The sequence below is a fragment of the Pseudophryne corroboree genome, chromosome 4 (assembly GCF_028390025.1).
Source record: "Pseudophryne corroboree isolate aPseCor3 chromosome 4, aPseCor3.hap2, whole genome shotgun sequence".
In the NCBI taxonomy this organism is placed as follows: Eukaryota; Metazoa; Chordata; class Amphibia; order Anura; family Myobatrachidae; genus Pseudophryne; species Pseudophryne corroboree.
In genome coordinates, this window is record NC_086447.1 from 761128046 (window position 1) to 761142043 (window position 13998).

At 45.9% G+C, this 13998-nt stretch overlaps 1 protein-coding gene across 1 annotated transcript in view; it reads right to left on the reverse strand.

Moving 5' to 3' along the window:
• Window positions 1-13998, reverse strand: part of CFAP36 (cilia and flagella associated protein 36) — a 61543-nt gene that overhangs the window by 28533 nt on the left and 19012 nt on the right. The window contains exons 3-8 of the mRNA XM_063918197.1: window positions 13274-13375; window positions 5562-5676; window positions 5299-5386; window positions 3211-3253; window positions 3055-3130; window positions 897-1057 (exon numbers count right to left, since the gene is read on the reverse strand). Coding sequence (XP_063774267.1) covers window positions 897-1057; window positions 3055-3130; window positions 3211-3253; window positions 5299-5386; window positions 5562-5676; window positions 13274-13375 — 585 coding nt within the window. The remainder of the gene's footprint in view (window positions 1-896; window positions 1058-3054; window positions 3131-3210; window positions 3254-5298; window positions 5387-5561; window positions 5677-13273; window positions 13376-13998) is intronic.

Genomic DNA, 13998 nt, shown 5'->3' on the forward strand with positions numbered 1-13998 from the left:
TCTCCTAGCGATCTTTATGAGTGTTTGGTGCTGTTTCTGTCCCTCTAAGAAACTTGGTGGATTCTCATCCATGCTCCTGCACCTTTCTAGTGCACAGTTTTCGCATTCCTTAACAAGACTATAAGCAGGGCTGTGGAGCTCCACAGCAGCTGGAGTGTCAGAGACTACCACCCACTGATGTAGACTAATGTGTTGCTCTTCTCACCTTCTTGAGATCTGGATTACTGCTGATAAACTCTATGGGAGAGGGTAGCCGCAAGGTTTCATCAGAATCTTGTGCGATACTATAACGTGGGTTATCTGCTAAGGTAGCCTTGCTCTAAGCCCATAGAGGTGTGAACAAACAACCGAGTTTCCCCTCCATAATTACCAGCTAGAAGCTATAAGAAGCTAGGGTGTGCAGTCCAGGCCTAGTCTCTATATAATTACCAGCTATTAGCACAGTCAGAACCTGCCACTAATATTCCTTTTCGACTGGCTAAATTTACCCATGTTTTTGCACGGGGGCATGCATCAACACAGGTTTTTAGTAAGTGGAAACGGCTCAACACGGGTTGAGTGACCCTGGAATCTTACCCGGGTAGCTACCTGGGTTGAACACGGTAATGACCCGGGTAATTGTGCAGTGGAAACGGTCATTACCCGTGTTTTCAGACCCGAGTAACAAGTGACATCAATAGCTTTTACAGAGCTTACCCGGGCTAAGTGGAAACAGATCCGACCCGGGAATAACCCGTGTCGAAGTGCAGTGGAAACAGCGGGACTGACATGGGTTGTAGCCGGGTTAAACATCCTGGATCTGACCCAGTACTCAGGTGGAAAAGGGGTATTATTAGTTTAAACTATTTAAAAAAAAATTACCACATTAAGAAAAAAATAATCTGAAAAATACTTACAGTGACAGAACCTTGTATGCCAGCCTCTTTCCTTGCTTGCTCCATCCAGGCCTCAGCAGCCTCTGTATTACTAAGTTCTTTAACTCTAACAGTTGGTGGCTTATATGGAAGCTCTTGTGCTTTCAAGCACTGTTTTGTGGCCTCAACAGGCTTGGCTACTTCTGTGGGGAGATAAACTATATAATGAAACCTTGGTACAGATGACACTGTAAGCGGTGTACATATATGTGTATGTACTGTATATGTCCAAAATTAAAATTTTAACTTTACAAATAAATGGAGCACCAATAACTATTGATAATTATACGTTTCCTTTATTTAGCTAATTTAGCTCATCAGTATCTTACTTTGATGGCAGGCAGTGTTTGTCCTCAGTAGGTTTCAATATATTTAGTGTGCCTTTCCATCAGCTTAAAGTCTGTTGCAGCAGCTACTTCTAGTTAAACACTTGCCCATAGGATTTTCTGCTATTTATACCCAGGTGACATTTTGGCAAAAGAAGCCTGCAATGGAAGGAACTTTGGGCCCGATTCAGCATGGATCACAGAAGTGCTGAAATTGCTATTTGGCCGCTGTGTGCACACGTGAGGACTTAAACTGCAATCGCATGTGACCGCAATCCAAGTCCCGGCGGGGTGGCGGAAACGGGTTGTTAATACAGCATTTTGTAGGTATTGACAAGCCATTCGGGGGGCACGGTCCGTACAATGGAGGCCTGCCTGGACCGTTTGTGGGGCTGCCTGGAAACTGCCTTCGCAGATAGGTTGCGTAGGAAGGGGCAACCCTTAAGATACGAGCGCAGCATTGTATAGCGATGCGCTCACATTTTAGCAGGGGGTGGAGGAGGACTCGGCATGCGGGGAAGCCTTGTGCTGTACTTGGGCGTCCCCCCGCATGCTAGAGACAAGGGGCCCAATTCAGCAGGAGTTGTAGTTTTGCTAAAAGTAGCAAAACTACTAATCTTTTCGCTAGCATGCAGGGGGACGCCCAGCACAGGGCAAGGCAAGGCTGCCCCACATGCAGTGTCCTGCCCCCCCCCCAATAACATGCGAGTGCTTCGCCAAACAGCAAAGCGCTCACATGGTAAGGGTAGCCCCCTGCCTATGCAGCCTAGTTGCATAGGCAGTCAGAAGGCTGCCATCTTTCGGGTTGAAGTGGTTGCCCACCCCACCTCCGTTGTCCATACTGTGCTCCCCAAATGGTGCGTTGACGACCACAAAAACTGTGCTGTCGATGCCCCCGCTGGCTCTCAAAACTGCGGTCGCATGCAATTGAATTTTAAGACCTCGCGTATGCACGCACCGTCGTGCACGCATGTGCAGAAATCAGCAAATAGCGATTTCCGCACTTCTGCGGGGCTTACTGAATTAGCCCCATGAGTTGTAGTTTTGCGATTTCTCACAAAACTACAACTCATGCTGAATTAGGCCCTTTGCCATGAGTCTAGTCAACTGAATTTCCTAATGTTTTTTCAGGACAGATCAGGTTTTCTTTGCATTAAAATGAATAGCTTTTGATAAGGAGAAAAGAGAGGGAAATACACTTTTAAACTAGAGAGCCCATACTGTTAGGTTGTGACTGTTCACCAGTAAATACTGCTTTATTTAGACTGTTCTCCTGAGCACAGAGATATCATATACATGTCTGCCGAATGGCCGTGATAAAAGATACGTATTTTAAAGGTGCTCAAACATTGTTCAATTCATCTTTCAGAAGTGGGGACCTGATCCAGGATTATATACCTAGGATTAGATCACAATTACAGTACAGGGGAGAGGGCCTTTCAATGACATATTGCTTCCCGACAGTAAAGTTACCTGAAGTGCTGGCATTCTGACAAAGAAAAACACTTTACTGGAGTTATAAGTATAACTATGTAAAGACAAGGTTGAAGTGGCTGAATATTCTACTTGTTCTATAGCAATCTCGGAAGAATTTATTATGAATCTGGAAGATCATATATGCTTAATTCTCTCCTTTATCCAGTCAGATCCACCTGTGAGTGTATTCTTTAAATCAGCTGAGTGAACTGACACCAAGCAGAAGATCATTCATGACCGGAAAGCTGGATAACACAACACTGATTCAACACAACACTGATTCCCAGACGTTCACCGACTAGGCTTTCGCTATGGTACAGGCTTGATGCATTTATTACCTGTCTCTTGTGCTGTCATTTTAACATATGTTGAGGTTTTAGTGGAATTCTCTCCTAAATTAGTTGCACTTGTTTCCTGCCAAAAAAATAAAAAAACAACATTAAGATATTGCAGACTGTACAATTTTATTAATTTATTTCTTAAAATGTACTTACCTTTTTGCGCTGCTGTTCCTGTTCATATTCTTCTCTTGATATCCTAGAATTTTAGATAAACACATTTGCTGTACTTTGCACATGAACTGCATCAGTACAGCCCCTACTTTAAAAGTACAGTTGGTATGGTAAATACAAGATTAAAAATGCAAGAGATATAAAACTAAGTTTATCAGACTACTTGTAGCGGCCTTTCACATACTACACATACACAAATGGATAGTAGAAGTAAAACCTGATTGATAATGGAATCGTTTTTATCAAGAAAAGACTGTGTATTCAATTGATATAGTCGTTTAATGTGCAATATTTTATTAAAGACTAATGTAAGTTGTATTAATTGCAATAGCAAATCAAGCCTTCCTCTGATCATGGTCTCTTCCTGTCTCCTCTTAGTGCACAGCTAGACCAATCAGTGCCACAGCGACTAAAAACATGGACTGCTGTGCTAAGCATGTCACTTCTATGTGCTAGCCTTGCAGCTACCTTCCCCCAAACACTTGAAGACTCAACATACCGGCGCCGGGATCCCGACAGCCGGCATACCAACAACTATTCACCGTATAGGGGGGTCCACGACACCCCTGGGTAGAGAATAAATAGCATGGTGCGTATAGTGTGCCACCGTGCCCGCAAGTGGCTCTTTGGCGCTCGCCTCGCTGCCTGCATGCCGGCGGGCGGGATCCCGTCAGCCGGCATAACGTAGTAGACCTGTTGTTGTGCCTCTGCGACTAACAGCAGAAGCCACAGCCAGGGCCTCCATCAGGGGGGTGTAGTTTTAATTTGAAGCAGGCAGGCGCAAACAACTGGGGTGGAGGGGGGGGGATCACCTGACAAGGAGTAGGCACTATTATAATTACTGTGTGGGGCATAATATGATGACAAGGATATTAATGTGGGGGACTAAAATGGTGCCAGAGGCATTACTGTGTGTGGCAGAATATGGTTACAGGGGCATTACTGTTTGGGGCATAATATGGTGTCAGCGCAATTACTGTCGGGACTTAATATGGTGCTGATCCCTATGAGCATAGGAATGTAATAAAAAAAAAATGATATTACAATATATATGTGTATATATATATATATATATATATATATATATATATATATATATATTTTTTATATAATATCTATAAAACAGCAAAAAGGCGGCACTCCGGTCAATGAAACTTTATTCAGACAGGCTTGTTAGCTAACAAACCTCTTTGACTGAAGTTTCATTGGCCGGAGTGCCGCCGTTTTGCTGTTTTACATGGGGACGCGTCTTAGGAACCAGTATTTCTTAGGAACCATGTTAGCAATAATAGTACAGTGTAATATAACATTGTCACAGGAGTGGAGGCCACATGCAGAAGCGAAGAGGCTTTGTGCAATGCTCCAGGAGTCACAGCATGGTGGTGCAAAACTTTGTGGGTAGGCCGCAGACTGGTAGAGCAATAGTCTGAGTGGAGGGTCAGTCTGGTGTTTCTATACTGTGGGGTGAGCGGGTTACATGCAGCAGGCTGTTGGAACCTTAGGAAGTGTGACAAAGGGCTTGTGTACCATGCAGAAGAGGTTCAGTAAGAGCTTGTTTTACTACCAAGAAGGCATGCAAGGGTTTTTAACACTGTAATACATTTTTCCAGTCTTATCAAAGCAGATTCAGTATGCAGAATAACCCATGCACTGAGGTCCTTTACTACGGCAGCCTAACATGAAAGACAATTTATAACATGTGGAGATTTCTATCTCATCTTTAGAAAACAAAACATACCTAACAATTTATTATAGACTATTTACCGCCGGCCCAAATGATGGAACATAACAGTAATATCAGCGTCGGTGCTTGTGTGTGCCCGAACAAAGCAACACTTGAATTGTTCCGTCGGGCGCCATCTACTGGCCGCCAGCACACAAAACACTTGAATTCCCCATAGAGGTGAGGAGCAGCATTAGCCTTTTATTATATAGGATACACAAGTAGTGGTTGTACTCACCAATACTCTATCTATAATTTTATATAAGATAGATAGATAGATAGATAGATAGATAGATAGATAGATAGATAGATAGATAGATAGATAGATAGATGCTTTTTTTTTTTACCTCAATGCTTCGGATATTAGTTTCATCTCCTGTTGCTCAAGGTCAGACATAATATCCGTACCATTCTGCAGACATTCGGGAAGCACACCTGCATGGGAAATAAAACACATTTTTAAAGGATACTAAAGAATATAATAGGAACACTTTAAAATAAATGACAAGGGTTAACTTGTATTTTTTTTACAAGGGGATTTATAGTTAAATAGAAGAACCTTTTAGTTGTGGAAACGGTTACATGAATAAGAGAAGGAGCAATGTATTACCATTTCTTTGTTGTATTATTTGAATTGCTTGTAACTGCAGTTCAATATTCTTCTGTAGCATCATTTCTTTAAAGATAGCAAAATCTTCCACAGCTACCACAGGCTGCAACATGCTCTATACATAAGGACAAGACAATTCACATTTATTAAATTACTATGGAGTTTGATGGGATATTAAAAATAAAAGTTACATTTTATTTTCTGATACTTCTTAATGTTTCACTGCGGCAGGTTCAGAAAGCAACATCCCAGACTGATCTCCATGTAGATGAAAAACCTAAGGTCAATGAGCAGATTACAGCGCATTATCTCTTAATCTACATTATCCTTCAAAGATGGTCTGGAGAGATTTATGGGTGCAGGCTGCCTCATCTTAATTGGAAACAATATACATTGGACAGAAAAGCTTTACATTTTAGAGAGTGTACATTAGAACCTACAAATAACAGTGGAATTTTTTATGATGGCAAAATAGCTAGCCTTAACTGACATCAATATCTGCATGAAATGTATTAATAGAATCGACATGGTTCTGTATAATAATAATAATAATAATAATAATTATGCACTAAAAACATGGTTTAAAAAAAAACAACAACCCACAAATACTGAAAAAAATGGGTATTTAAAGCAGCACCATGCCACCATCATATACTGAAAAATAAGAATTTACTTACCGATAATTCTATTTCTCGTAGTCCGTAGTGGATGCTGGGGACTCCGTCAGGACCATGGGGTTTAGCGGCTCCGCAGGAGACAGGGCACAATAATAAAAGCTTTAGGATCAGGTGGTGTGCACTGGCTCCTCCCCCTATGACCCTCCTCCAAGACTCAGTTAGGATACTGTGCCCGGACGAGCGTGCATAATAAGGAAGGATATTGAATCCCGGGTAAGACTCATACCAGCCACACCAATCACACCGTACAACCTGTGATCTGAACCCAGTTAACAGTATGATAACAACGAAGGAGCCTCTGAAAAGATGGCTCACAACAAGAATAACCCGATTTTTGTAACAATAACTATGTATAAGTATTGCAGACAATCCGCACTTGGGATGGGCGCCCAGCATCCACTACGGACTACGAGAAATAGAATTATCGGTAAGTAAATTCTTATTTTCTCTAACGTCCTAAGTGGATGCTGGGGACTCCGTCAGGACCATGGGGATTATACCAAAGCTCCCAAACGGGCGGGAGAGTGCGGATGACTCTGCAGCACCGAATGAGAGAACTCCAGGTCCTCCTCAGTCAGGGTGTGCCCCTGACCAAGTAGCAGCTCGGCAAAGTTGTAAAGCCGAGACCCCTCGGGCAGCCGCCCAAGATGAGCCCACTTCCTTGTGGAATGGGCTTTTACTGATTTTGGCTGTGGCAAGCCTGCCACAGAATGTGCAAGCTGAATTGTACTACAAATCCAGCGAGCAATCGTCTGCTTAGAAGCAGGAACACCCATCTTGTTGGGTGCATACAGGCTAAACAGCGAGTCAGATTTTCTGACTCCAGTCGTCCTGGAAACATATATATTCAGGGCCCTGACAACGTCAAGTAACTTGGAGTCCTCCAAGTCCCTAGTAGCCGCAGGTACCACAATAGGTTGGTTCATGTGAAGAACAGAAAACACCTTAAGGAGAAATTGAGGACGAGTCCTCAATTCTGCCCTGTTAGAATGAAAAATTAAGTAAGGGCTTTTATATGATAAAGCCGCCCATTCTGACACACGCCTGGCTGAAGCCAGGGCTAATAGAATCTTCACCTTCCATGTGAAATATTTTAATTCCACAGTGGTGAGTGGATCAAACCAATGTGACTTTAGGAAACTCAAAACAACATTGAGATCCCAAGGTGCCACTGGGGGCACAAAAGGAGGCTGTATATGCAGTACCCCTTTTACAAACGTCTGAACTTCAGGCACTGAAGCCAGTTCTTTCTGGTAGAAATTTGACAGGGTCGAAATTTGAACCTTAATGGACCCTAATTTTAGGCCGATAGACAGTCCTGTTTTCAGGAAATGTAGGAAACGACCCAGTTGGAATTCCTCTGTAGGGACCTTCTTGGCCTCACACCACGCAACATATTTTCGCCAAATGCGGTGAAAATGTTTTGCGGTTACATCCTTCCTGGCTTCGACCAGGGTAGAGAGGACTTCATCTGGAATGCCCTTTCAGGATCCGGCGTTCAACTGCCATGCCGTCAAACGCAGCCGCGGTAAGTCTTGGAACAGACAAGGCCCCTGCTGGAGCAGGTCCTTTCTTAAAGGTAGAGGCCACGGTTCTTCCGTGAGCATCTCTTGAAGTTCCGGGTACCAAGTCCTTCTTGACCCATCCGGAACCACGAGTATCGTTCTTACTCATCTCCTTCTTATGATTCTCAGTACTTTTGGTATGAGATGCATAGGAGGGAACACATACCCTGACTGGTACACCCACAGTGTTACCAGAGCGTCCACCGCTATTGCCTGAGGGTCCCTTGACCTGGCGCAATATTTGTCTAGTTTTTTGTTCAGGCGGGACGCCATCATGTCCACCTTTGGTTTTTCCCAACGGTTTACAATCATGTGGAAGACTTCCCGCTGAAGTCCCCACTCTCCCGGGTGGAGGTTATGCCTGCTGAGGAAGTTTGCTTCCCAGTTTTCCACTCCCGGAATTAACACTGCTGAGAGTGTTATCACATGATTTTTCGCCCAGCGAAGAATCCTTGCAGTTTCTGCCATTTCCCTCCTGCTTCATGTGCCGCCCTGTCTGTTTACGTGGGCGACTGCCGTGATGTTGTCCCACTGGATCAATACCGGCTGACCTTGAAGCAGAGGTCTTGCTAAGCTTAGAGCCTTGTAAATTGCCCTTAGCTCCAGTATATTTATGTGGAGAGAAGTCTCCAGACTTGATCACACTCCCTGGAAATTTTTTCCTTGTGTGACTGCTCCCCAGCCACTCAGGCTGGCATCCGTGGTCACCAGGACCCAGTCCTGAATGTCGAATCTGCGGCCCTTTCATAGATGAGCACTCTGCAGCCACCGCAGAAGAAAACACCCTTGTCCTTGGAGACAGGGTTATCCGCTGATGCATCTGAAGATGCGATCCGGACCATTTTCCCAGCAGATTCCACTGAAAGGTTCTTGCGTGAAATCTACCGAATGGGATCGCTTTGTAAGAAACCACCATTTTTCACAGGACCCTTGTGCAATGATGCACTGATACTTTTCCTGGTTTTAGGAGGTTCCTGACTAGCTCGGATAACTCCCTGGTCTTCTTCTCCGGGAGAAAACATCCTTTTCTGGACTGTGTCCAGAATCATTCCTAGGAACATTAGACGTGTCGTCGGAAAAAGCTGCGATTTTGGAATATTTAGAATCCACTCGTGCTGTCGTAGAACTACTTGAGATAGTGCTACTCCGACCGCCAACTGTTCTCTGGACCTTGCCCTTATCAGGAAAGCGTCCATATTTCTTTTAGGAAGAATCATCATTTCGGCCATTACCATGGTAAAGACCCGGGGTGCCGTGGACAATCCAAACGGCAGCGTCTGAACTGATAGTGACAGTTCTGTACCACGAACCTGAGATACCCTTGGTGAGAAGGGCAAAATTTGGACATGTAGGTAAGCGTCCCTGATATCCAGTGACACCATATCGTCCTGGTTCGCTATCACTGCTCTGAGTGACTCCATCTTGATTTGAACCCTTGTATGTAATTGTTCAAATCTTTTAGATCTCACCGAGCCGTTTGGCTTCAGTACCACAATATAGTGTGGAATAATACCCCTTCCCTTGTTGTAGGAGGGGTACTTTGATTATCACCTGCTGGGAATACAGCCTGTGAATTTTTTTCCCATACTGCCTCCCTGTCGGAGGGAGACGTTGGTAAAGCAGACTTCAGGAACTTGTGAGGGGGAAGACGTCTCGAATTTCCAATGTACACCTGGGATACTACGTGTAGGATCCAGGAGTCCACTTGCGAGTGAGCCCACTGCGTGCTGAAACTCTTGAGATGACCCCCCACCGCACCTGAGTCCGCTTGTATGGCCCCAGCGTCATGCTGCGGACTTGGCAGAAGCTGTGGAGGACTTCTGTTCCTGGGAATGGGCTGCCTGCTGCAGTCTTCTTCCCTTTCCTCTAACCCTGGGCAGATATGACTGGCCTTTTGCCCTCCTGCCTTTATGGGTACGAAAAGACTGAGACTGAAAAGACTGTGTCCTTTTCTGCTGAGATGTGACTTGGGGTAACAAAAGTGGATTTTCCAGCTGTTGCCATGGCCACCAGGTCCGATGGACCGCCCCTTTATACGGCAATACTTCCATGTGCCGTCTGGAATCTGCATCACCTGACCACTGTCGTGTCTATAAACATCGTCTGGCAGATATGGACATCACATCTACTCTTGATGCCAGAATGCAAATATCCCTCTGCGCATCTCGCATATATAGAAATGCATCCTTAAAATGCTCTATAGTCAATAAAATATTGTTCCTGTCAAGGGTATCAATATTTTCAGTCAGGAAATCCGACCAAGCCCCCCCAGCGCTGCACATCCAGGCTGAGGCGATTGCTGGTCGTAGTATAACACCAGTATGTGTGTATATACTATTTAGGATATTTTTCAGCTTCCTATCAGCTGGCTCTTTGAGGGCGGCCGTATCTGGAGACGGTAACGCCACTTGTTTTTATAAGCGTGTGAGCGCCTTATCCACCCTAAGGTGTGTTTCCCAACTCGCCCTCACTTCTGGCGGGAAAGGGTATACCTCCAATAATTTTCTATCGGAGGAAACCCACGTATCATCACACACTTTAATTTATCTGATTCAGGAAAAACTACAAGTAGATTATTCCCACCCTACATAATACCCTTATTTGTGGTACTTGTAGTATCAGAAATATGTAACACCTCCTTCATTGCCCTTAACATGTAACGTGTGGCCCTAAAGGAAAATACGTTTGTTTCTTCACCGTCGACACTGAAGTCAGTGTCCGTGTCTGTGTCTGTGTCGACCAACTGAGGTAAATGGGCGTTTTTACAAGCCCCTGACGGTGTCTGAGACGCCTGGACAGGTACTAATTTGTTTGCCGGCCGTCTCATGTCGTCAACCGACCTTGCATCGTGTTGACATTATCACGTAATTCCTAAATAAGCCATCCATTCCGGTGTCGACTCCCTAGAGAGTGACATCACCAATACAGGCAATTTGCTCCGCCTCCTCACCAACATCGTCCTCCTACATGTCGACACACACGTACCGACACACAGCACACACACAGGGAATGCTCTGATAGAGGACAGGACCCCACTAGCCCTTTGGGGAGACAGAGGGAGAGTTTGCCAGCACACACCAAAAACGCTATAATTATACAGGGACAACCCCTTATACAAGTGTTTTCCCTTATAGCATTTTTACATATGTAATCATATCGCCAAATAAGTGCCCCCCCTCTCTGTTTTAACCCTGTTTCTGTAGTGCAGTGCAGGGGAGAGCCTGGGAGCCTTCCTCACAGCAGAGCTGAGCAGGAAAATGGCGCCGTGTGCTGAGGAGAATAGGCCCCGCCCCCTAAAACGGCGGGCTCTTCTCCCGGAGTTTGTGAGATCTGGCAGGGGTTAAATACATCCATATAGCCTCAAGGGCTATATGTGATGTATTTTAGCCATAAAAAAGGTATAATACATTGCTGCCCAGGGCGCCCCCCCCCAGCGCCCTGCACCCTCAGTGACCGCTGGTATGAAGTGTGCTGACAACAATGGCGCACAGCTGCAGTGCTGTGCGCTACCTTATGAAGACTGAAAGTCTTCTGCCGCCTGTTTCTGGACCTCTGGGCCTCTTCAACTTCGGCATCTGCAAGGGGGGTCGGCGGCACGGCTCCGGGACGAACCCCAGGGTGAGACCTGTGTTCCGACTCCCTCTGGAGCTAATGGTGTCCAGTAGCCTAAGAAGCAAATCCATCCTGCACGCAGGTGAGTTTACTTCTCTCCCCTAAGTCCCTCGTAGCAGTGAGCCTGTTGCCAGCAGGACTCACTGAAAATAAAAAACCTAACTTAAACTTTTATTCTAAGCAGCTCAGGAGAGCCACCTAGATTGCACCCTTCTCGGCCGGGCACAAAGATCTAATTGAGGCTTGGAGGAGGGTCATAGGGGGAGGAGCCAGTGCACACCACCTGATCCTAAAGCTTTTATTATTGTGCCCTGTCTCCTGCGGAGCCGCTAAACCCCATGGTCCTGACGGAGTCCCCAGCATCCACTTAGGACGTTAGAGAAAAATGATTTGCCTTGTACAATATGTAGAAACAAGAAAAATGGGGGTTTGCCTCACTGAGAGCAGCGAATGATCCCCGCCTCACTGACGGCAGCGCACGATCCCCGCCTCACTGACGGCAGCGCACGATCCCCGCCTCACTGACGGCAGCGCACGATCCCCGCCTCACTGACGGCAGCGCACGATCCCCGCCTCACTGACGGCAGCGCACGATCCCCGCCTCACTGACGGCAGCGCACGATCCCCGCCTCACTGACGGCAGCGCACGATCCTCGCCTCACTGACGGCAGCGCACGATCCTCGCCTCACTGACGGCAGCGCACGATCCTCGCCTCACTGACAAATATTTCTAACAGAAAAATGTCAACTGCTCTATTGACTTACACCACTATCCAGTTGTGTTGATTCACTCGAAATAATTAAAATGAAACAGCCTATTCTTAACTATTTTTTCCTACTATTCTGTATCTGTTTCACCGTATTTTGTCACAAGCGGTGCTATTCCATAGAATAGATATACCAGTCTTGCGTGTGCAGTTGCGCTTTGATACACGAACACCAAGGCGTGAGTATACCAGAGCGTGACAGCACACCCAAGAGTGGTATATCTATTACATATATTATATAGGGAGGCCAATCCCGGGATTAGAACAGCGGAATTGAATTTTGAGATTGGAGCCTCCAATCCCGGGATTTGCGGGATTAGGTTACGCATGTGCAGTTAGTCCGGGCAGCGCTGAGCACTAGCAGCACTTAGCTCAGACTCTGCCCGGCTGTATGGACTGGGTGGCAGCAGTGTACATTGGCTGCCAGACCACCAGCTCCGATTAGCTGGTGGGCAGCGCTACCTTTGAAATGCCGCTGGCACTGTCTGCATCTACATGGCTGCCCACCTATTAGTAAGCACCATGTATAAACTCCCTACATCCATCCTGTCTGTGTTCCCCACATACCCACCCTCACTGCTTTCTACCGGTTGGTCTTCAGTTTGCCGGCTGTCGGGATCCTGGCGCACAGTATACTGGCGCCGGAATCCTGACAGCCGGCATACCGACACTTTCACCCTCTTGGGGGTCCACGACCCACCTGGAGGGAGAATAAATAGCGTGGTGCGCGTAACGCACCACCGTGCCCGCAGCGTGGCGAGCCCGCAAGGGGCTCATTTGCGCTCGCCACGCTGTCGGTATCCCGGCGACGGCATGCTGGTCGCCGGGAGCCCGGCCGCCGGCATACCATACTACACCCCTTTGTACCACCACACTCCCTCACTGCTCCCTACACCCACCCTCCCTCCTTCCTTACTTTCCCTGCTCCCTACAATGATCCATACTACAATCCCAGAAATCCCGGGACTGAAAAAACGGCCTGGGATTGGCCTCCCTATTATTATATACATATTTTGGTTAGCTCTTGGTACATGCACAAGTTAGTTTAGAGCCATTTACACATTGATAGTTATTTTGAAGAAGAGTGTTACCTTTACTCCTGGAGAATGAGCAAGAGGAGATAAACACGCTTGTTGAAACTGCTCTTCATTAATCCCTACTTCTTTCAGATGGCCTTGAATCAGCGTTTCCACCTGTGGAATTGTATTGTTTGTCCAATATCAGTGTGAATATGTGTGCATGTCCAATCATTTACAGATCACAATGTTGTGCTTCAATCTGAAGGTGTTTTTGTGTTCCACCATTGGGACAAAAGCGGGGAAGATAATGGGATGTCTTTCTCTTTGAACTAGAACATTGTTGGACTGTCTCCTCTGGCACCCCAGCATCTGTATGATGCAGTCATCACCTGTATTCACTTATATTGGGTACCTCTTCTTCACAGATGAAGGAGAATCTATGGGAGAAGAGGGATCAGATGAACTGATTGAAAGAGGAGTCAGTTTTTAGACTGGATGAGTCCTTATCATTTTAGTCAAGGAGTAGAATCCCCATTATCCTGCAGCTGACCTCTGTATGTGGGTATGACCACACGACACCAATGATGGAAATCATTCCAGAGGGGAGTCCCACAAAGTCCCAAATGTAAAAGGCTGTGAGTTGTGGCCAGCAGCAAGATTTCGGTTACATAGCCGCTAGATTGACGTGGCAATTTGCTGAAACCAAGTTGTTATTGCCTTAAAACAAATTGCTGCATGAAATATCATCAGACATTTACCGCTCACTAACGACAACCGGCAAGTTATTCCATTTGGGC